General features: G+C 57.7%; 1 protein-coding gene across 1 annotated transcript; it reads left to right on the top strand.

The window, feature by feature from the left end:
• Window positions 1–848: 848 nt before the first annotated feature.
• On the top strand, window positions 849–3,500 carry LOC117649173. Its single transcript, XM_034391664.1, has 6 exons — window positions 849–999; window positions 1,349–1,569; window positions 1,651–1,780; window positions 1,872–1,966; window positions 2,050–2,286; window positions 2,367–3,500. Exons 2-6 carry the CDS (start codon window positions 1,360–1,362, stop codon window positions 2,466–2,468), a joined length of 774 nt encoding a protein of 257 aa, XP_034247555.1. The 5' UTR covers window positions 849–999; window positions 1,349–1,359; the 3' UTR covers window positions 2,469–3,500.
• The last annotated feature ends 18,177 nt before the right edge of the window (window positions 3,501–21,677 follow it).

The following is a 21,677-nucleotide window of genomic DNA, read 5'->3' as shown; positions in this document are numbered from 1 at the left end:
TTTTTGCAGTATGACACCCTCTGCATGAACTTCATTACACTTCATGTTTGTGTGGCTCATAACTTTTTCACTGTTTTAACATGGCCTGAAGACACCTGTAACGTGCCCCATTCTCTTTCTGAGGTGTATCACAAATTCTACTACTTTTTAGGGACTCTTTTGTACATTGCACTTTTTCCATGATATTCTTAGTATTTGTCTTGCCGCTTGTGATAATTCCTGTGTCCATGTTGGTGTGATCCATCAGTGTCCTTGTTTCTTAGTATTTCTGATAAAGAACCAGCTGAAAGCATTTACTTCAAGCTTTGTTATAAAACTGTTACTAAAATTGGTTAAAACGTGATTACTACTCCCACACTGTTGTTCATCTTTAAATTTTTAATCGTCGATTTTTATTGTAGACGTAAGCATGGAAGAGCTGTGCTCTTAAAGGCTAATGAATTAAATAAATTGTGGATATCCTCTTGTAAAGCTGAAGTTTCTCATCCCTTTCCCTTGTACCACTCAGCCAAAATGGGACAAATATACAGTATGTAAAATTTAGTGCAGGTGCTCCTCCTGACACTCAGAGTTCATTCGGCGGGCTCCTAGTACTCAGCATTGAACTGGAACTCGGCTCGACCAGAATAAGAAGCAGAGCTGGCAGTGCGCAAAGTTACTTAAAGTGACGTTTGAAATGCCCCGCGTCCTTTTTCTCAGCCACTGACTGTTACCAACACTAAAAAGAGACAATTAGGATTTCGCGGACTTACAACAGAGTGTCTTTATGCTGCAACGCAAACGCAATATTTAAAATTTTTAATTCATGCTAATGTCCTCAAACTAGATAAAAAACATCAAAATATCCCAAATTAAAATTTATGTCTGCCTTAACTTGTTCCGTAGGTTGGCAACAGACAAAAGAATGTCGAAAGACCACGCCTCTGCGTTGGTATTTGTTGTCACTTCAAAAAACACAACAACAACCGATATTTTGTAACTAATAGGGCAACAATTAAGGTAAATATCTTTAGGCTTCACTTTACATACTTTGAAGAATTCGGTCATTTTCATTTCACCTGTTGAACCACCCCGATACTGGTTTAACACGTCCCCTCCCAATAGGGCGTCTCACATAAAATAACCTTTATTTTGATTTCTTATTTTCGCCAATTTGTTGTATTTTATTACTCAGTCCCTCTCTTCGCCCTTTCAGAGCTCCAAAAATAACTGCCGAAAGTTTCTTACACTTTAGTTCTGTTTAGATCGAACACTCTTCAAATGGGTTGTTTTTATATCACACCCATTTGTTGCTTTCTCTCAGCAATCTTACCCTTTATCTCACAGTTTCTCACCCGCTCTGTTTCAGGTTTTTCCACAATGCATTACAGTCAATCGAAGAACCCTAGTATGGGGACTCCATCAGTATACTCTCATATGACTCATGTGACCAGTCGATCGTCAGCTGGACTCAAATCGGCACGTTCAATAAAGTCATTGAAAGTACCCTGGTACGAGAAACCAATTCTGCAGGATGCTATTATTTTGGACATCCAAAGAGGTTGTCTTTTGATCGCCTTTTATTCACTGGTAAGAAACCTCAAGTTAAACTTTGCACTTACCCATTTTCTTGTTCTGCTGTTAACCAATGAACTGAATTCTAATTTACAGCTACTGAGTATTTTCACCATAATAACTTCTCTGTTTGATATATATTGCCTTGCCATGGCAGAGCCTGGAACAAATCACTATGGTTACTATGTCATAAGCTACCAATTTGTTTATGTTGGTAATAAGCATGGTAAGCTAGATATATTTTTGCATTATTGAAAATATAAAGACTGGCCATTAAGGGTTCGCTTCACCACCACATATTTTACCTTTTGTTGCAGTTCGTAACACGTTGATAGCATTTGCCCTCTTTTCTCTCATCTTGGGACTGGTTACTCTTGTAACTAGCTGTATTCTCATCTCCTCCTTAAGGAAGGTTGGTAAATTCATTTAGGTAACTTTTTGACACACTTCTTCCATTAACTGAATATTTATTTGACTAATCTTTTTGTGTTTCAGGAACATGAGCACAAAATGGTACCATGGCTGTATGCCTTTGCTGTCTTCACCGTTTTCCGCCTGTTTGCTTTCTTGTTTGCATCCATTGTAAATGATCTCATATTTGGTTACAACATCACCATGTGCCTCCTCTGGTCCTTATTTTCAATTATAAATGTGTATGGTTGGGTTCTGAACTACTCACTTTATTTGGAACTACGAAATCTTTCCAAGATTGAGGATTATGCTCATTTGAGGGTAAGTTACAGTTTATTTTTGACGTACCTCCATCCTCAGTTTGTTCAATATGTTGGCTACATATCACTTTACCATTCTAGATGGGTACCATGGCTTCACTCAATGCATCTACTGCTAACTCTCTTGCTGGATCAAGACCAACAACTCCTCATGGAACTATTTCCACATCACCTATTCAGTAAATGACTTGATTTGTATTTTTGTAGGTGTGAAAAGTAAATCTCTACCATGTATTGTTTTCACTCCAACTTGTATTGAAGCTAGAAAAATTATTACTATGTCCACTGTTATCTATCATTCCGTCCATTTCCATTTTTGAACTGTTTTTAAAGATGTGACTTAAATTTTTGAATAATTTATTGTTGAATCTGACTAACTTGTAAGATTTCCCTTCATTTTCCCCCTTTTTTTGTTTTGAGGGACCTTGGAAGTAGACTTAAACACTTCATAATCTCTTTAGTTGTAAGTTTTAGAACTTTTGTCAAGTTTGTCGACTGTGCTTTACAGTAGATATTGCACAAAGTCAAGTGACCATTTCTTTAAAATGAAAAGATAATTTAAGACTAACATTCACCAGACTGCCTGAGGTCATCTTACTTATCCGTCCACTTTATTAGCTTTATTTTTTTTTGTATCAAAGTATTACATATTTTATAATTCTAGCCTAGCTGTAATCTTTTAAAATCTGAAATACCATGTTTCATGAATATCATGTCATTTTATATATTTTGTATGATGTACATTATTTGCTTGTTTTTATTACTGATGGCTTTCAACGATGTTTTGACAACGTCTGAGAAAGCAAGAGTTTTTGAATGTTATGATGATTTTAGAATTTCTGTATTTGTAAAAATTTTGCTCTGTCTATGCTCTACTTATTTTTATAAGAATGAAGTCCAGCCTGCTTTGGACAAAACTGAACAGATGTGATGCAGGACTCCATTCTTACTATTGATTGTTTTTTTTTTTAATTTATTAGTAAAATTTGATGCTGTCAATTTAAAGTTTCCATGTTTTTAGAATCTCTTGTGTCATCATTGTGGTTAACAATTGTAAACTGTCAAGGTATCACACTTAACTGCCATGTACAGTATTTCTTTTTATATCAATATTTTTTAAAGGTAAACATTCCTCTTCTCCTTGGGGCATTATTTCTTTACTAGTGCACTATTTGTGTAGTATTTTAGTGAACAATAAATTTCATACAAAGATGACATTTTTGCACCAATCTTGGAGGCCTAATCCGCTTTCTTCCACCAAACGATGGATCTGCAAGTTGGCAGCAGAAGGCAACCTGCTGCCAGAGCTTGCCAGCCGAGCTGAAGGCTGAAATACTGAACGAGGGGTCTAGTTGAGACCTTTTCCCGAGAGGAAATTCTCTGTCGACTCGCAGTGCCGCGCCTCAGAGCACTGTACTGGTTTCGTCGCTCTGTCTCTCTCGCACCTATCTATACACACACCTGTACAGCGCGCGCCAAAACGGGGATCGCCTCAACGAAAAAACGATGACATGGTAAGTGTGATTCACTCGATGGCGTCGTTGACGAGGGTCGTCATCTCCGCGTGCAGCGTAACGCGTAGCCAAGGCGACGTCATGGAAGGCAGGTCCGTGACGTGAGGTGACGTGTCCAGGACCGGGGCGGTGCGGTGCGGGTGTGCGGACTAGTGCGGACTGCCCGACGCGGGGGCAGCGTGGGGTCAGGTGCCGACCCGACCGCCACGGCGCGGCGAGCCAAGCCAGGCCAGGTCCGGCTGAGCGGTGATCTCAGAGCTGGCTCCAAGCTATGCTGCCTCCTGCCTGGAGCGCGACGCGACACCTCCACTCGCACGATCCGCGATTAGTCAGGTGGTAATTAGCAATCAAATCGACACGGCGAATCGTCCCGTCCAGTGCTTTCCGCGGAATGGGATTCCATGATTCCAGCATCCAGACACCAGCAGAGCGGGTGTCTCCCGCGCCAAGGGCGGAACCAGAGCCGGCCTCACGAAAAAGGCGGGGGCGCAAAGTGGGGCCTCCCTCGAAGTGGGGAAGAAACATAGATCCCCTTCCTTTAAACCCACCCCCTCGCCCACCCCTGCCTGCACCGTCCTGCACATCACCATCCAGGCAGGCGATCGGCTGGAGCTTGGCTGGAGTGCCCGGGGCGGGCGTAACCCTGACTCCAACGCGCTTCCCCGGGGAGGCATGCTGTGCCGGTTGTCAGGTGTGAAAATCAATTCTTTGCATAATTACAATATTTGTTTTCTGGCGCTCGGTTCCGCTGCCTGCAGCCGCCTGTCACGGAGCCGGCGCGGCGGCATCCCCGAGGCGTTGGCCAAGCAAGCGAAGCAAGCGCGCCTTGCCTGGCCGTCGCTCGCCGCCAGGCCGGCAGGCGTTTAGCGCCGTTATTTATTGCAAATTGAGCCGCACCCCCGCGACGCCCCCCCCCCTTCCGCCCCGCCACGGCGACGGACAGCCGCAGTGAAACATGGCGGTGCTTGCCCAGGTTTCGCCCCTACGCAGTACGTCAGGTACGTCAGGCGGGCCCTCCGGCTGGCCCAGCCGTCCGATTCTCTGTTTCCGCTCGTCGGTGTCGCCGCTCGGTCTCTCTCGCACTGGTGCAGCATCCTGCATCAGCGCGAGAGAGGCAGTGGCGGGGCGCTGTTCGGAGTCGGCCTGCAGGGCAACAGCGGCGCGAGCAACAATCGGACGAGGACTTTCTCCTTGAAGGATGGGAGAGGGCGCGGGGGCGCGGGCCAGGGCAGCAGCTTGTTGTTGGCGTTGTTGGGCAAGAGGCCCTCAGCCTGCCGAGCGGCGGGTAGGCCGCCAGGCGGCGCTCGTCTGCGTACGGGAATCGCGCGGTGCCTACCTGCCAGGCTATTCCAGGCGAGGGCGCGGCGAGGGCGGCCGCGTCGTGCTTCCTCCTTTCCACGTGCCTCGATAATTGTCCGCACTGACCCACCACAGCCGCGAGCTGCGCGCCGTGCCTGCCCCTCGCCTCGCCTCTCGCTGCCTCTGCTGACCCGGCTGAGTCACGGCGGGACTGGCGGGACTGGCGGGGCGCGGCCGCCACTTTTTTCTTGTCAACCCTCGCCGCACTGCGAGCGCAGTGGCCCTCACGCCCGGCTCTGGGAATCGAGCAGTGCCTCGGTGCCAGGTGTTCCGCCGAGGGCCTGCGGGGGCGGCCGCCGTGCTGCATCCTTGACTCCTTGACGGCGAGGGGCCTTCCCTTCGCCTCGCCTCTCGCTCCCGTCTGCGCACCGCGGCACCGCACTCGTAGTGGCGCGGCTAAAGAGCCTCGCCTCGCCTCGCCTCGCCACCCCCCCTGCCAACCACCCGACTTGGAACAAAACGTCTTGGGGTTTCGTCGCCAGGCCCTGCCGCACCCCCGGCTCTCCGCTCCTTAGGGCAACCAAAATTACCGCCGCGGGCCGCGCCCGCGGCACCCCCCGGGGGGGTCCCGCGTCCCCCCCCGCGCCACCAGGGCCGGTCCAAAGAGGTCCCTTTCGTGGGCGCAGGCGCTCCGGGGCTCTCCGCTAAATGCAAAATTTGCCATCATGCGGCCGCCCCGTGCCCGCCGGCCCGGCCTTCTGCCCCCGGCCCCCGGGGCCCCGCAGGGGCTGCGGCACGCCTAAGTTTGTTTTGGCCTCGTCGGAAACGCGTAGCCGGGCCGGCCCGGCCGCCCCGGCCCCCGCCCCCGCAGTGTGCTTTCGCATTGGGGGTTCGTCATGGCCATGCCGGCCATGCCCTGCCAGCCATGCCCTGCCGGCCTTGCCCTGCCGTGCGGTTCATTCGGAAGGATCGGCCGTCACTGTCTCTCTCGCCCCTGCGGGCATATTTCAGCCATCATTATTTATTTCGGCCATTTTGTCGCAGACGCCCCTCTCACATGAGTAACATGTTACTTTTCGGGGATGGGAAACTCTTTTCGATGGCTGTGGAGTTGCTGCAGGGGGTTTGACATGAAGGTGCTCAGATACCAAGATACTCCAGACTTTTAGATTCTTTGCTGTTGTTGCTTGACACGACTGGAAAAGGCAGACGCATGCAAGGCGGCGTCTTTTCAACCTTTTCCAGTGCGCTCCGCTGGGCTCCGCGCCACACTCTGCATTTCCCGTCCCTTTCTCTCCCCTTCACTCGGTCTCCTCGACCTCTGTCTGGCCGACAGTGTGTCTGTCTGCCCCGTGTGTACCGTCGTACCAGTAAAAGTGCAGCCTCACAGGGGATTGCCTCAACATGTCCCAGTCAATGAGACGCACCGCGCCGTGCCGTGCCGTGCCGTGGCGATGCGCGGGGCAGCTAGGCAGCAGCCAATCATTGAGGACGACATTGAGTGCGCGGTTTAGTATTTGCCGGACGGTTCACTCGCAGAAAGACGCGCGCCTGTCTTCCGCCGCTTCCGGCGTCCTTCGCTGCCTCTGCCTGTGTCGGGGTCGCCCTCGAGGTCCTTCATGTTCTCCAGATTCGCCGCTCCGTTCCAGACTCCCAGGCCCGCGGCGTCGTGCGTCTCCTTTAGGTCTCCAGGTCTTCCCGCGGCGGTCGCGAAGGTCGCCGTCGTGAAGGCCTCCCCCTGATGGATGTCCTGTGGTCGTATATCTGTTTCAATTCATGTCGGCCAGGCCGATACCAGGCAAGGCTGGGCAAGGCGCGGCAAGGCTCCAGGGCCGAAGGGTCACCGCCGAGGGCAGATGAGACGAGGCGGTGCCTGCTTCGCCTCACGGCCTCGGCCTGGCCTCGGCGGACTCATTCCGAGAGTCGTTTTCGTCGCTCTGTCCCTCTCGCACTCATAGGGGTCCCGTATGGGTGCGAGAGAGACAGAGCGACGACCCGCTGAAGAGCGGCCTAGCGCCTGCGAAGTCGGGGGTAGGCAGCCAGGCCGTGCGCGCCAGTCCACGCGGTGCCTACCTCCCAGGCGCTCTCCTCGGCGAGCTGGGCGAGGCGGACAGGAGAAAGGCAGCAGAGCAGCGCGACAAAGCGACAAGCCGCTCCGGAGCTCGGCTCGGTTCACCGCGAGGGCTTTGACGGGCTTGATCGCGAAGGTGCTCCGCTAACCTCTAACCCGATGAGCAAACGGGTCGTTCTCACGAACTGCGGACTGCGGACGGCACCAGCAGGCTCCTAGCCGGGCTGCCGCGGCGTTTTCGTGGAAAATGATTGATCGCGTTGGCCGAGGCCGGCCGGCCGGCCGGGCCTGGGATGGCCTTGGCCGGGGCCGTGAGGACGCGTTCACGTTCGGCGCGAGGCGTGCTGTGCGTTTGGTCATACTGCGGGCAGCCATGGGCAGCCGTCGGCCTGGCCGATGGCAGCACTGCCCTCGGCATCGGCCGAAGGGGCCGGCCGGTGAGCGATGGACTCCAATAACGCGGTCCTACTCCACTTGGCTGCCTTCGCTGGCCCCACCGTATTGCTTCAGCCACGCCACGCCGGACTCGGGGATCGTCCCGTCTCTCTCGCACCGCCACGGCCCGCCGGGCACGCCCCGGGAGTGCGACAGAGACAGCGCGACGAGACGAGCCTTCGGAGTCGCTCTGCGCGGCGGACGTCTCACGACCCATCTCGCGCCGCGAAAATTAATTTTCGAGAGCTCGCCTCGGGCTCACCTTCAACTCGCGGCTCACTTTCCAAGCGCGACGACTTGCGGCGCGGCCGGCGGTTCGTGGAACGTCGTCGATACCCCGCGCCCTTGCCCAGGGCGTGCGGCGTGCGGCGCGGCGGGCGGCACCGTGACCGATCGGCGATACCCCGCGCCGCAGCGCCACTTGTTGCGGCGTCCTTGGAGCGCCGTGCCGCCGCGCCGTGCCGTGCCGTGCCGTGCCGCCCCGACTGGACGAGCGGGGAAATGCAAAAGGCCTAGCGCTCATTTGCAAATAAAACGTTCGAACGTCCAGCCGCCGCGCCGCTGACGAGCAGGCAGCGGCAGGCAGCAGCAGTGCTGAGGCCGCGTTGCACTACTAACGAGCCATTCCAAAAGATGGCGTCTCTGTCGCACTCACGGGTCGTCCCGCGGGGGCGCGAGAGAGAGCGAGAGTGACACGTCCCCCGACTGCGTCCCTGCACTTTCCCGCCAAAAGACGGATAGCGTGATACGGCCCGGACGGCGCGCTTCATCAAGCCAGAAGCGATCCTCGCGCCACCGCGCCGCCAGTTTGCGTACGCCCCCCCCCCTTTTGCACTCGGAGCGCGCAGTGCGCACCGTGCGCACTCCACAAGGCAATCTGTCAAATCGCCGCGGCGGCCGCTCGTTCGGTAGCCGCGTTCCTGCAGGCAACACCGCTTTCGTCGCTCTGACTCTCTCGCACCCACGGAGCGCGGCGCAAGGGCGCGAGAGAGACAAATGGCGCTTCTCGGAATCAGCCCGCCGCGACCCAGAGCCGTGCCGACGTGTTTGCGCCGAGTCAGGCGCAGCAACGACATGCAAATGAGAAGGTTAGGTTAGGTTGGATGAGGTTAGGTTAGGTTAGGTTAGGTTGGATGAGGTTCACCGGGCGACATAAGGGTCGGGCCGCAGCCGCCAGTGGACTGAAGTTCAGACCGAGTACCGTCCCTCGCTGTAGCGCCGCGTCAAGCGCCGGCAGAAAGTGCACCACCGCGTTGGCAGTTCCTTGCTGCGCCTACACTCGCCGCCGTAAAGGCTGCGCGCCGTTTCGCCGCTTTGCGCGGGAACGTCTTCCACTGCGTGTTCGACGTGTAGCGGCGGCGCGGCGCGCGGGACGAACGTACGCGGTGAGGCCGACGCGATGGCGAATAAAAAGGCCAAGATATGAAGCGTTTGCGCGTCGACGTGGACGTCGACGTGGCGGAGGCGGCGGCGGCGGACTTGCAGTGGGCCGGCCGGCCACCCAGGAGCAGGAGGTGGCGGCGATTTTCGTTGTATACCTCGCTCATTCGAACCAGCTAACTTTTCCCCTCGGAAAGACCGCGTATGCATGCTTGTGTGAGTGAGTGCGTACGTGTGCATGTGCGCATGTGTGTGTGAAAGCAGTTCCTGTGTGTGCCGCGTGCTGTAACGAGGTGTATTGTGACCCCCGTCCTGCCGCGCGCCGCGCGCTGCTCGGCGGGGCCACACCCCCACGGCCACCAAGCCGCCACGCCGCCAAGCCAGCAGGCCACCAGGCCCGCGCCGCGGCGCGGCATTCCCTCACGAAGAGAGCGGGTTCCCGCGGGTCACCCGATAGTTATCGAGGGTCACAAACGCGTGTTTGGACACCGGCAGACAGGTGGGCGTGGCGGCGCGGCGGCACGGGGGCCAGGATCATCCTCGACGACGACGCACAGTAACGACGGCGACGACGTCGTCGACAACAACAACAAGGACGTCAACAACAACGTCAACAAAAACAGCAGCTTTTCCGATACTTCAGAAAGACGTCGTCCTCCCTCCCTCCCTCCGCTTCGCCGCAAAACGGGCCGATTGTTGGATTGTTTCGAGCTATAGGCTGCAGCCCGTTCGCGGCGTTCGCGGCGTTCGCGCTCCATGCTGTCGGCCATTATTAGTACACTGTGAAGTCCGGCCGGCCTGCCTGCCAGCCGGGCTGCATCGTCACTTCTCCAAGTTGGACCGTAGATGGCCCGCCGCGGCCCGGCCCGTAAAGCGGGGTCAATCCTTGACGGGCGAGTCAATGAGGAAGGAGGAGGAGGAGGGGGAGGAGGAGGAGAGGGAGGAGGAGGAGGAGGAGGAGAGGGAGGAGGAGAGGGAGGAGGAGAGATTCCCGGCCGCGGTCAGACAATGGCTGGTAGTGTCCCTGAGCCATGAATGTATCGGCATGTTGGACCGCCTAGGCTGCCTAGGCTAGGCAGCCGAGCGGTTGCGAAGCGCCGCTTCGTCGCTCCGTCTCTCTCGCACCCCAACGAGGCGCCCTGCGAGTGCGACGGAGACAGAGAGCGCCTCTTGGAAATGAGTGTGCTGCGCCTCGGCTAGGCTAGCCACTGCCTCTGCCTGCCTTCGGCTTCCCTTCCGCCTGCAGATACCATCTGATGCGGCGGTGCGGCGGTGCGGTGGCCGTGCCGTACCGCGCCGCTGCGGTGGGAGCGAGTGCGCCTAGCCCAGCGGTTCCCAACCTTTTTCGGTTCGCGACCCCAAATTTGTAACAAAAAATTTCCGCGACCCCCAGGAAAAATTTCGCGACCCCACGCGACCCCTCCTTTAGCATGCCTTTGATACAAAGTGCGATAATCCACCTTAGTTTGGGAGCAGTATTGCCGCAAAGTTGATCAAAACGGCCACAAATGTCTTTTAAAAATCGTGTTTTGGGCCGACTTTAAGCAGCCACTGCGTCGGATCCGAGGCGGTATTTCGTCCTCCCTCAACGGGCATTTGGTATTTGGACCTTCCTTTAGCATGCCTTTGTTACGGAGTGTGATTATCTGCCATAGTTTGGGAGCAGTATTGCCACAAAGTTGATCAAAACGGTCACAAATGTCTTTGAAAAATCGTGTTTTGGGCTGATTTTAAGCAGCCTTTGCGTCTGATCCGAGGCGGTATTTCGTCCTCCCTCAACGGGCATTTGGTCTTTCGACCTTCCTTTAACATGCCTTTGTTACGGAGTGCGATTATCGGCCTTAGTTTGGGAGCAGTATTGTCTCAAAGTTGATGAAAACAGTAAAAAATGCCTTTGAATGCCATTTTGATCCACTTTGAGACAATACTGCTCCCAAACTAAGGCCGATAATCGCATTCCGTAACAGAGGCATGCTAAAGGAAGGTCCAAAGAACAATTGCCCGTTGAGGGAGCAAAATGCCCGCCTCGGATCAGACGCAGTGGCTGCTTAAAATCGGCCCAAAACACGATTTTTCATAGACATTTCTGAGCGTTTTGGCCAACTTTGAGACAATACTGCTCCCAAACTAAGACTGATAATCGCATTCCGTAACAGGGGCATGCTAAAGGAAGGTCCAAAGAACAATTGCCCGTTGAGGGAGCAAAATGCCCGCCTCGGATCAGACGCAGTTGCTGCTTAAAGTCGGCCTAAAACACGAGTTTTCAAAGGCATTTTCGACCGTTTTGAACAATTCTGCCAGCCGGGAAACAGCCGCGACCCCAGGCGACCCCAACCACCTCACCGCGACCCCTCGAAATTTTTTCGCGACCCCATTTGGGGTCGCGACCCCCAGGTTGGGAACCGCTGGCCTAGCCGGCCTAGCCGGCCTAGCCGCGCGGTCAGCCGCGTTTCCGCGGCCCACCCGCTCGCCAATCAGGCGCTCTGTCTCTCTCGCACTCAGGGGACGGCCGGCAGGGGAGCGAGAGAGGCAGAGCGGCGAAACACCGTGCGCGGAATGGCGGATTCTGAGCAGTGCTTTCGTCGTGCTGTCTTTCTCGAAGACAGGGTCCCGGGCGGTCCCGCAGGGCAGGGTAGGGTGCGAGAGAGGCGTGCTGCCCCACTGCGAGTGACCAGTGTCGTGAACGGCGCCTGCAACCTGCAACAATGACCCTCCGATTGAGTCGTCGTCGTCGAAGTGTTGTTGTTGCTGTGACCCTGCCCTGCCCTGCCCTACGTCCTCCTATCCTAACCTGCAGGAGCTTTCCATTCCGAAACGACTTCCTCTCCTCCACGCCATTCGAGGCGATTCTCGCAACTCGCAGCGCGCCAGCGCCCTCTCGACAGCTCCCTTGTGCAACGGCCGAAATGCGGAGCATCGGACACGTTATAAAAGCGGACAAGGCGTCGACGACGACGACGACGGGGAATTGGAATCGACCAATGAATGGGGATGCGGAGGTCTGTCGGGTCGGCGCGGAGGCGCGAGTGGAAAACGGTGTCCCGTCCTCCGGTAGACTGTAAGGATCGCTCGTCGCTCTGTCTCTCTCGCACTCACGGGGCGCACCGCAGTGGTGCGAGCGAGACAGAGCGGCGAAGCGGTCGTTCGGAATGGCTCGGCAGGGTCCTCCCGGACCGGACCGGAGTCGAGGCTGTTTGGTAGTGTCGCGTCCTTCGGAGTCCTCGACGCGCTCCACAGTTCCAGCCCTCCTCAAATTAGCCGGTCGCGCGGTAATTTACGCTGCCCTCCCGCCCTCTCTCTCGCACTCACGGGGCGTCCCGGGGGCGTGCGAGAGAGAGGGCCGACCCGGGAGCCTCGTCTGGGAATGGGCCGGCCGGACAGGCCGTGCAGCGCAGCGCAGGTCGCACCGTGTCGACGGACTTATTAACGCGGGTGTTGGCCAGCACCGCGTGTCTGCAGCAGTCTGCCTCTCTCGCACTCACGGGCCGTCCCGTAGGCCCGCAGGGGTGCGAGGGAGAGAGCGACTCTCTTCGGCATCAGCCTCCAGGACGAACCTATCGCCCTATCGGCACGGCCGCATCGCCGCGTGCGTCACCACGGCAAAGCCAGCCAGCGCGACGTCGCGCGTGTGACTCTGTGACCCGCCAAGCCCCGCCGCCAAGCCCCGCCAAGCCGAGGAGAGGAGTGCCACCCGCTTTCTTTAGCTGCTGTCCTCCAGGCTCCAGACTCCAGGCTCCAGGCTCGCTAATCCTGCAGGAGCTAAACATAGCCGGTGTACAAGACGAACAGACTCGGAGCGGCCTCTTCATTGTTCGCCGACGGCGTGCCTTACGTCTCATTGTCGGCTTCCCAGGAATTCCTGCGGCAGGCTGATTCCGGAACGTCTCTCTCGCACCCCCGCGGCACGAGTGCGAGAGAGACGGAGCGCGACGAGGCGCCGTTCCGGAAGCAGCGCGCTGCCGCCGCGTGCCGCATCCTCCAGGATTCCTCGGCAGTCGGCGTCGCACGTCGTCGTCGGCGCCGCGGCGCTCCAAATGCCCAAGGCCCAGTGGAAGGCGCGGGCCGGTATTTAGCTCGCCTCGCTAGGCGGCCAGGCCAAGCGATCCACATCGATTCTGACAAATTCCCGACCGGAGCGGCTCCCTGGGGGTCCCCGGGGGTCCCGTCCGCCCAAATGATAATGATTGGACATTTTTCTAGTGGACTGGTTCGGCGGGACGCGGGACCACGCGGGACCCGCGCTGCCGGCCGGTAGGGAGGACGGTAATGGATCGCGACACGGCGACGCACCGGGCGGGGCGGGGCGGGCAGCTCGAATCTGATAAGTGCATCAGGCCGGTATGCACTCCCAAAATAAAAAGACCGTCCGAATAGAAGCGGCATTTTCCCCTATGAATATACGGGTGTTTCGGTCTAATAGACTTGTTTTCAAAGTACAGGCCGCGGCGCCGCGCCGCCGGGCTGGCCGCTCTGGTCTCCTGGACCTTGCCTGGACGCAGCATGCCAATTAGCTGCACAAAGTATAGTCTCGCTCCAGGGGCGTGCGAGCTGCGGGGGGCCAGTGGAGCAGCCACCGGTATGGGCCATAGGCCATGGGCCCACGCCTGTGACACCCGATCCACTCACACTCTCACACACACACGCTGCTGGGACGCTGGGACAGGTACTTCCCCGCGCAGAGGCTACATGGAGGCCAGCAGTGGCAGCAGCGCGGATGAAAAAGTAGTGGAAATAAATAAAATAAAACGAGCGGACAACTTCTCATATGGCGCAGCGCAGAACTCGCCCACCCTGGAGTGCGATAAGCCGGCTGGCATTTTCGCTGCACTTAGCAGTGCAGGCGCTACTATCGCTCGGCGGGGAGGTGGAGGGGGGGATTTTTAAGCACGCGCCTCAATTTCAGTCTCGCCGAGCACTCTGCCTGCCGGTCCTTGGCGCGGCGAGGCGCGTGGCGCACACGGGGTTGGTACATCGGCGCATCCACGGCACTGCTGGCGCATCAGGCTTCATCGCTCCGTCTCTCTCTACGGGCCGTCCCGCGAGTGCGACAGAGACAGCGACGAAACGATCCATTCGGAGTCGCTTGCCGCCAGGTCACCCACCGCGCCGGCCGTCGGGGAGGCCGCCCGGGACATAAACGTAGTACGACGGCGTGGTCGTGTGGCCGCGCGGCCGCGGACGGGGCAGGCGCCGACAGGTGCACACCACGCTCGCGTTCGGCGCGGTCCTCCGTCCTTCCCTGCCTCTGCTGGTGGTGTCCTTCCTCCTCGTCCTCGCCGCCAAGGCCGTCGCCGAGGTCGTCGCCGCCCAACCCCTACCTATTCGTAACTGAGATTAAGTCAAAAGAACCACGATTACTTCGACTTCACGACTTTACGTTGCAGTGTGCACGGGAAACAGGGAAAGCTGCCGGCCGACGCGGTGCCGCGGCGCGAGAATGACGAAATGTGTTTTTCTATCCCTTTTTCGGCGTACAGTGGTTGGAAAAGGGAAGGGAGGGGTCAACAAGCAGCAGGTGCCATCGCGGCTTCAAAGAGTGCGGGTGTTGTGTTGCGAGGACGCAGTACGCAGTACGCAGTACGCCTTACGCGGCCCGGGCGCAAACAGGCCTTCCAGGAGCACAACGTTTGCCCAGCCCCGCCGGGACCGGGCCGAGCCAGGCTCAGGTCGCGGGGGCCGCCGAAGTGCGCGGGGCGAGTGGCCCTACACTGCCCTGCCGCAGCAAAGCACCACAGCAAACCCGGCATCAAACACCTCCCCCCGGGCTGGCCGCCAGGTGCAAGTTCCACTTAGATTACCCATTACTGGACACGTCAAATAAAACGTATAAATTACGTTTTACGCGGGAAGTTTCCGCTGGCGTCGACTGCTTCGAGTAGCCTAGCCGGTCGTGGGAAAGGGGCGGGCCGGGCCGAAGTGGCAGTCAATCTGTTGAAGCGAGTCCCTTATGGCCCACGAGGGCGGCCCCTGCTGTTGTTGCCGTCGTCGTGCCCCACGCTTGTTGTTGTTGGGGCTGTGTCGACGCGCCGTGCTGCGCGGTGCTGCGCGGTGCCCGGCAGTCGCGGGTGGACTTCCCTTCCCCCTCTCGTGTCGAATCAGTGATTTGTTTCGATTGCACGTTGGAGGCTGGCGGCGCTGCAGCGCCACGAACACCGTCCGCGCGGCTACTGGTACACCGGTACAAGCGCCGGCCGCCGCAGCACCAGCCAGCACCAGCAGCAGCAAGCCATTAAGGCCTGCCCTGATGCACCGGCCGCGGGCCGCGCGGTCAGGCCGAGTCCAGCTGCAAACCTGTAAAGCCGCGCCGCAGACTGATCCCGAGAGTCGTCTTCGTCGCGCCGTCTCTCTCGCACCGACACGGGACGCCTCATGAGTGCGAGGGAGACAGAGCGACGAGAACGACTCTCGGAGTCAGTCTGCTGCGGACTCGGCGGCCCCGGCGGCGGCCACGCAGCCCCGCGTCGCGAGCTCCGCGCTCCGTGCTCCGTGCTCCGTGCCGCCTACAAATATTTGCGGCCGACTGTCTGGGAGGCCGCGACCCGCGCCTTGCCTGCCCGCGAGTAGTACCGCCGGCACCGCCGGCACCGCCAGCGCACACACCCACGCCAGCACATTGGCCGAGCGTGTGTGCGAGAAAGTGCGAATCTGCTAGAAGCCTCCCCTTGTCCCCCTCGCGCAGCCTCGCGCAGCCTCGCGCAGCCTCGCGCAGCCTCGCGCACCTCAAAGAACCGCGCCGCCATCTGCACGGCGTCGAGTGCTAGAAGCCCTCGCGCCCTCGCGCCCCGCGGCGCAGCGTGGCGCAGCACGGCGAAGTCAACAGAGTCCGTAACGACACTTCGCACTCTAGGTGTCGGTGTGTCGGTACTGTGTAAGCGGTGGCCTGCGCGCCCCTCACACTAGCGTCGCCACACTCGTAGGACAAAATTCCCGGGAATACGCACCCGTGCCGAAAAGGTTTCCAGCCAGCCCGCCTACCGGGCATCTCCTCGGCAGCAAATCCAGACATTATGCCTGGTAGGCAGTCTAGCGTTGGCAACCCTCACTGCAAAGTTGCGTGCGCGGGAATTTTCGCCAAAGATGTCCCTCCAAAGCGCTTGTGCGCCGTGCGGAGCGGAGCGCCTGCGAGGTAGGCCAGTTCCGCGGTGCGGCGCCGGGGCGTCGTGCCTGGCGGCCTACCCGGCCTTGCGCAGGCGCTCGGACGGCCGCGCGAGCATGACGCCAATACGCCAGCCCAGCGAGGGTCCGTTCTTGGGAGCGTTGCTCTGCGTCCCACTCGCTTCCATGCGAATCGCCTCACAAGTGGAGCAGAGGGCGACGGACAATTATTCTCCAAAAGAAATTCGTTGCCGACTCATTGCCATTTTCCATTTTTAATTTTCGATTTTCGATGTGAGCGAGGACTCCGAGCCTCGGCCGGCCCGCCACTCGTTAGGCGGCGTGCACATTAATGTGAAACTAATGTGATTTATGGAAGCGGCCTGGCCGCGCTAGCGCAGCCAGCGAGCTTCGCCAAAGAGCACGTCGGGGGAAATTTACAGTCAATGTCAATTTAAAACAAGAAAAACATTCGTCTCATAATCGTATATTACCGGTCGGGGACAACCCCTCTGTGGAGACGCGGCGCGCGCTCCGCTCGCGCACCTGGCCCGGCGGAGTGGCTGGCTCGCTGGCCGTTAGCCGGCCAGGCCGTGTTTCCGAGATGAATCTGAACCACTTCACACGGCGACACTCTTCGCTCCTCGCGCTGCCCACAAAATAAAAACGCGTCCACTAAATCACCTCGTCGCCTTTTGCCGACCATTATTTCGTTTTGCCCTCGCGCGCGTGTTTTTCACGCCTCTGACAAACTGCGCCGCTCTATGATTTTACCGCGCCGATTTCGTAAATCAGATGAACCGCCGAACTGCCGGGACGACGAGACGCCGGCCGAAGCTTCTTCTGCCATTAGTCAGGGACAACAAACGCATTTAGCCACATCCTTTTCACTTCTTCTTTAATTCTTATTTTAACATCTTTTTCGCATTATCTTCGCTTTTTTCGTCTTTTCTTCCTTTTTACTTCTTTTTCGCGCGTATACCTAGATAATCGATGCCTCGAGAATTGGATTAAACATCCGCTTTCACGTGAGCTTTAACGCCTTTGTTGTTTGTTGTTTGTTGTTGTTTTTTGCGCCTTCGGTTTCCCCAGCCGCGTCGCGCACTGCTCGCGTCGGGTCGGTGACAGTTCCCTCCGCACAGGGCACAAGAATGCGTCGATGAGTGGGGGCGTGGCGTGGCGTGCGTGGCGTGCGTGGCCGGGCCGCGGTGACGCCGAGAGTTTTATGAATAGTAAAACGGAATGAATGGTGAATGCGGTGCGCGGCGGTGCCCGCCGGTCCCTGCCCTTCACTTTATGGTGGTCTGCCCTCCGCCCTCGGCCCTCGTCGATGCCGCGCCCGGACTTTCTCCGCTCTGCTTCTGCTCCTTTAGCGCTGACCCCCGCGCCACTGTGTGCCTCGCTGTGTGCCGTGCGGCGGCCGCGGCGGCACCCTCAGACTACTGCTTCCTGTGACATTAACGCCGCCGTCACTCTTCGACCTCTTGACTCCCCGGACCATTGGGAGCTTGACGTGACGGCCCTCCGACTGGGCCCCGGGATTCTGGCCCCGAGCTGCCGTTCGGCCCTCCGACCCAACGACCCGGACTCTGGAAGCCCGAACATACTTCGACCCTTTTTGAGCTTTGGCACTTGGTCTAAATTTTTGGCCCTTGGTAGACTTCAACCAGCTCAAAACTTTTCCTGAACTTCGACCAAAGTGTCGACCCTTTCTACGCTTTGAGCCTCCAAGTCCGACCACGCCGACCCATCGACATTGCGAGTCTTCGACCCATCAACCCTTTGAGATTCCGACCTCCAAACCTTCAACCCTTGGAACCTCCGACCCTTTGGCATTCCGATCCTGCCGTCGCCGTTCGCGTCGCCACCTTGCACGTGCTCGGCTGCCTTGGATGACTTGCCCGCGCACGCGCTCTGCCGCCCCATTACGTGCAGGTGCGCACGTGCGCGTCGCGGCGCGTCGCGACGCGCGCTGTTCGCGCATTCCGACGGCCCTTCTGCCTCGCGACTTCGCCCTCACGCCGTTACCATGGCGACCCGGCGGCGTGGCGCGGCGGCGGACTGGCGGCACGCAGTCTGGGGAGTCTGGGACGCGCGCGCGCCGCATCACACCTGTCACCCAGATCACAGGGCATGGCACACCGCGGGCACGGCAGGGACTCGGGACCCCAGGGGGCCGGGGCCGCCACGCCAAGCGGGGGCCGAGGGACCACCCGAGCCCCAGGCCCCGGGCCCCGGGCCTTTCCTCGGAAACGGCGGATTCGAACATTCGAACGCGCGGCACGTTAAATCGAGTTTGATCATCTCGGCGACGTGGTGGCGTGTGGCGTGCGGGTCCTTCGTGTCAGCGGGGACAGGCGGCGTGTCGGTGCACGTGTGTGTGTGTGTGTGTGCGTGGGAGGGGAAGGGCCTAATTGGTACTCCAGCCGATGGGGGCACCACCGGCACGCCGCGGCACGCCGGCACCGCCATTGTCCCCCTATTCATTAGGGCCAATGTCTTGGGCTGTGCCGTGCTGCCTTGCTGCCTTGGAGCCGAGCGTGCTGCCGTCGCCGGCATTTCGGCCGTGCCCCGACCCCGGCGGCCCGGCCCGGCCCGGCCCAGCACGTCAGCTCGCGGCATCAAATTTGAATAACTTATTTCGGCCGTTTCCGACGTTTGCCGCTGCTACTCGTCCGCCAGGACCCTCTCTCCCTCCGGCCGCGCCCCTCACACCGTGTCACGACGAAGATAATCATATAGTAATGGAGGTCTTCGTGAGAAGAAGGACTCTCGACTGCGGACTGATTCCGCACAGCGGTTTCGTCGATCTTCCTCTCTCGCCCCCTGAGTGCGAGAGAGGCAGGGGCGGTGCGCGGGATGTGTCGGCTGAAGGCGCGTGACGGACTGGCGACCCGGATTTGCGGCCAATCACAGGCGGGGAGCCGACAGCGCCGAGTGCGGGAAGCAGGCCGAACATTGGGGCACTCCAAGAGGGCATGTGGACCGTCGGCCACACAAACAAAATTGTTGTATGGTTTTACAAAACAAATTTAAAAATCAAAATGTTGGTATATAAACTCAGTGCTTTGTACCTTGCGTGCAAGCGCAGAGGGACAAATGCTGCTACGAGGTACGTAGCGCGAATTCACTCTAGTGGACCTCCTTCTTCGTGCCTTCTTCAGGAACCAAAGATCTCGTTGTGGAAACGCGGCCGTGGCGCGGCCGGAGCTTGCTTGTGCGTAGGTCAAGGTCTCCCTGGCACTTTGCAACAACTTAAAGGTTAAAATATCCTTTCCTTCGCACGCGCAAGTGTGTGTTTTCTCATAAAGCCCCACCCACTGGAATACTACTCCATTCCACTACTTGTCATAGAGTGTCGCACTCACGTTCTCTCTAGAAGGAACACACGCACACGCTACACGCACACACTCCGCGCGAGGACACCCCCTGCTGTAAGTCCTTGACGGTGTTTGCGAAGGGAGCCGCGGGGTGTCCTCTATGTGTGTGTGTATGTGTGTGTGTGAGAGGCCAGCGGGGCACTTTCAAAGCAAACTCGAACCCGCCAATCGCCGCTGTGCCCCAACATGTTCGATAAATTTCCTCCCCGTCCGCGTAATAGAATTTCAGGCTCGCGGACTGCCACATGTGGTCGTCGTTGTCGGTTTGCGAGTTTGGAGTTTGCAAACGCTCGCTGTCGATGACGCCCCTCTTTGTGCGCTTGGCTGGCGCGGGCTGTCCTCTCTGGCCCCGCCCTGCGCTGCAGACTGCCCTGCAGAGTGCCCTGCATGCCGCAGGACACCATGATAGCGGAAGTCACGGTGGCCTAGCTCTGAACACTGCCTGCTATAAACGCGACCGTGCCGGGAGCGCGCCCACCGACCGTGCTGGACAACAACAAGCAGGGCGACGTTCCCGCCGCCCTTTTGTCCTTCCGCACTGTAAACCGGCCACAGACAGGGCAAACAAACAGCGGCGCGGCCCGCGACACCAGCAGACTCCTTCTCGCTCCTTCCCGCGGCGGCGGCCGCGTCTCTCGCGCGAGGCTGGAGTCGGATTGGCTGCGCCGCGAGCCCGCCGGCCAATGAGAGGCGCCGCGACGCCCCGCCGCGCCCCACCGCGCCACGCCAAGCCGCGTCTCCGCGGCTGCACCTGTGCGGCGACGCGGCGGCACGCCAGGCGCGCGCCCTCAGCCCGCCCGGGCACGCCAGCAGCCCGCCGGCCCGCCGGCCAATGGGGGTCCGCGATGATAGAACCGTCCCCCACCGCCGCCGACGTCCCCGTCGAAGTCCCCGCCGACGTCCCCGCCGATCGCCACCAGTCCGTTGTTGCATCACGGCACGGCGTGGCAAGCTGTCAGGCTCGGCGAGCTACGCGCGGATGAAACGTTGTTAAAATGTTGTGTGCCTTGGCGGCCGCGTCCTCCGGGACGACTCCGGGCTGTGCTTTCGTCGCTCCGTCTCTCTTGCACGCATGGGGCCGTATGGGGCGCTGGGCAAGGGAAAAGAGACAGAGCGACGAAGCGCTTCTTCGCAATCAGTCTGCAGACTGCACGCTGGCGGCGCGTCTCGGCGGCGCGTCTCGGCGGCGACTCGCTTAGAGGTCATTATGGGAGATAAATTAAAAGAGCGCCGTGTTTATGCTTCGAGTGCTGGACTGAGTGCGGCCGCTTGGACTCACGAAATCGTGGAGCAGCCGAATCGATTCGGAAGCATGGGAAGGAAACTTGCTGGCAACCAAGTGGGAGTCTAGCTCATTCAGGTGAAAATTCACGCACATTATTCGTTGGTCCAGAATTCTTACGTTATCAACGTATAATTTCATCCGACTAAATTTTTTCACTGTCCGAATTCCGAGTAGACTCAATACGTTTTCCCGAATTGTCTTGCGAGATGCCGTTATCAGAATACGAGTGGAGCGTGTAGAGCTCGAGGCAGTGCCACAGCATCGTATCTCTGGTCGTATCCCGCAGTCCCGGTGAAAGTGGATGCCGATTAGAAGAAAATAAAACGCCAACAAAGTGTGAACGAATCACCGTGTAAACAACGATATGAGAAACATCAACTTCTACTTTGTCGGCGACTAAGCGTTATCAGCGCTCCGCTAGTGTATTCATTTTTGCGATGGCCACCGAGAAAGAATTAAGGTTGGGCAACCAATCATTTACATCAACAGTTAGAAATTTCAATATTTTATGTGACTATCCCACGTTTATGATATTCATACATGTTACTGTTTACCTTTTTACTTTATGACACCTCTGTAGCTTCGTTGCAGTTGTGAAGATAAAACGGAACAGACACTTGATAAAAACACGGGAGGTCCGGCAAGATTAACCCACGCACTACAAAATCTGCTGTGTAATGCGTAAATTTAGTCACCATCCAGAATGGCCCGACAGTACACTGACTCTTCCGGTGACGCAATAAAGCAAATTTGAAGCCAAGATTTTCAAACAAATTTGGTCCTAAGTGCTTACTTCTAGGTGAGTAAAATGCCGCAGTTTCAGGTGTATCCGGAAAGTTCGCGTATGTTTCGCGCTGGAGTAAGTCGCAGGCGGGAAACAGGTTTTTACACTCAAAACTTGGTTTTTTTTTTTTATTTATTTTTTTTTTTTTG

Source organism: Thrips palmi, unplaced genomic scaffold (assembly GCF_012932325.1).
Source record: "Thrips palmi isolate BJ-2018 unplaced genomic scaffold, TpBJ-2018v1 HiC_scaffold_4, whole genome shotgun sequence".
NCBI classification, from domain to species: domain Eukaryota; kingdom Metazoa; phylum Arthropoda; class Insecta; order Thysanoptera; family Thripidae; genus Thrips; species Thrips palmi.
The sequence above is the reverse complement of the archived record's forward strand: the minus strand, read 5'-3'. Positions and strand labels throughout refer to the sequence as shown.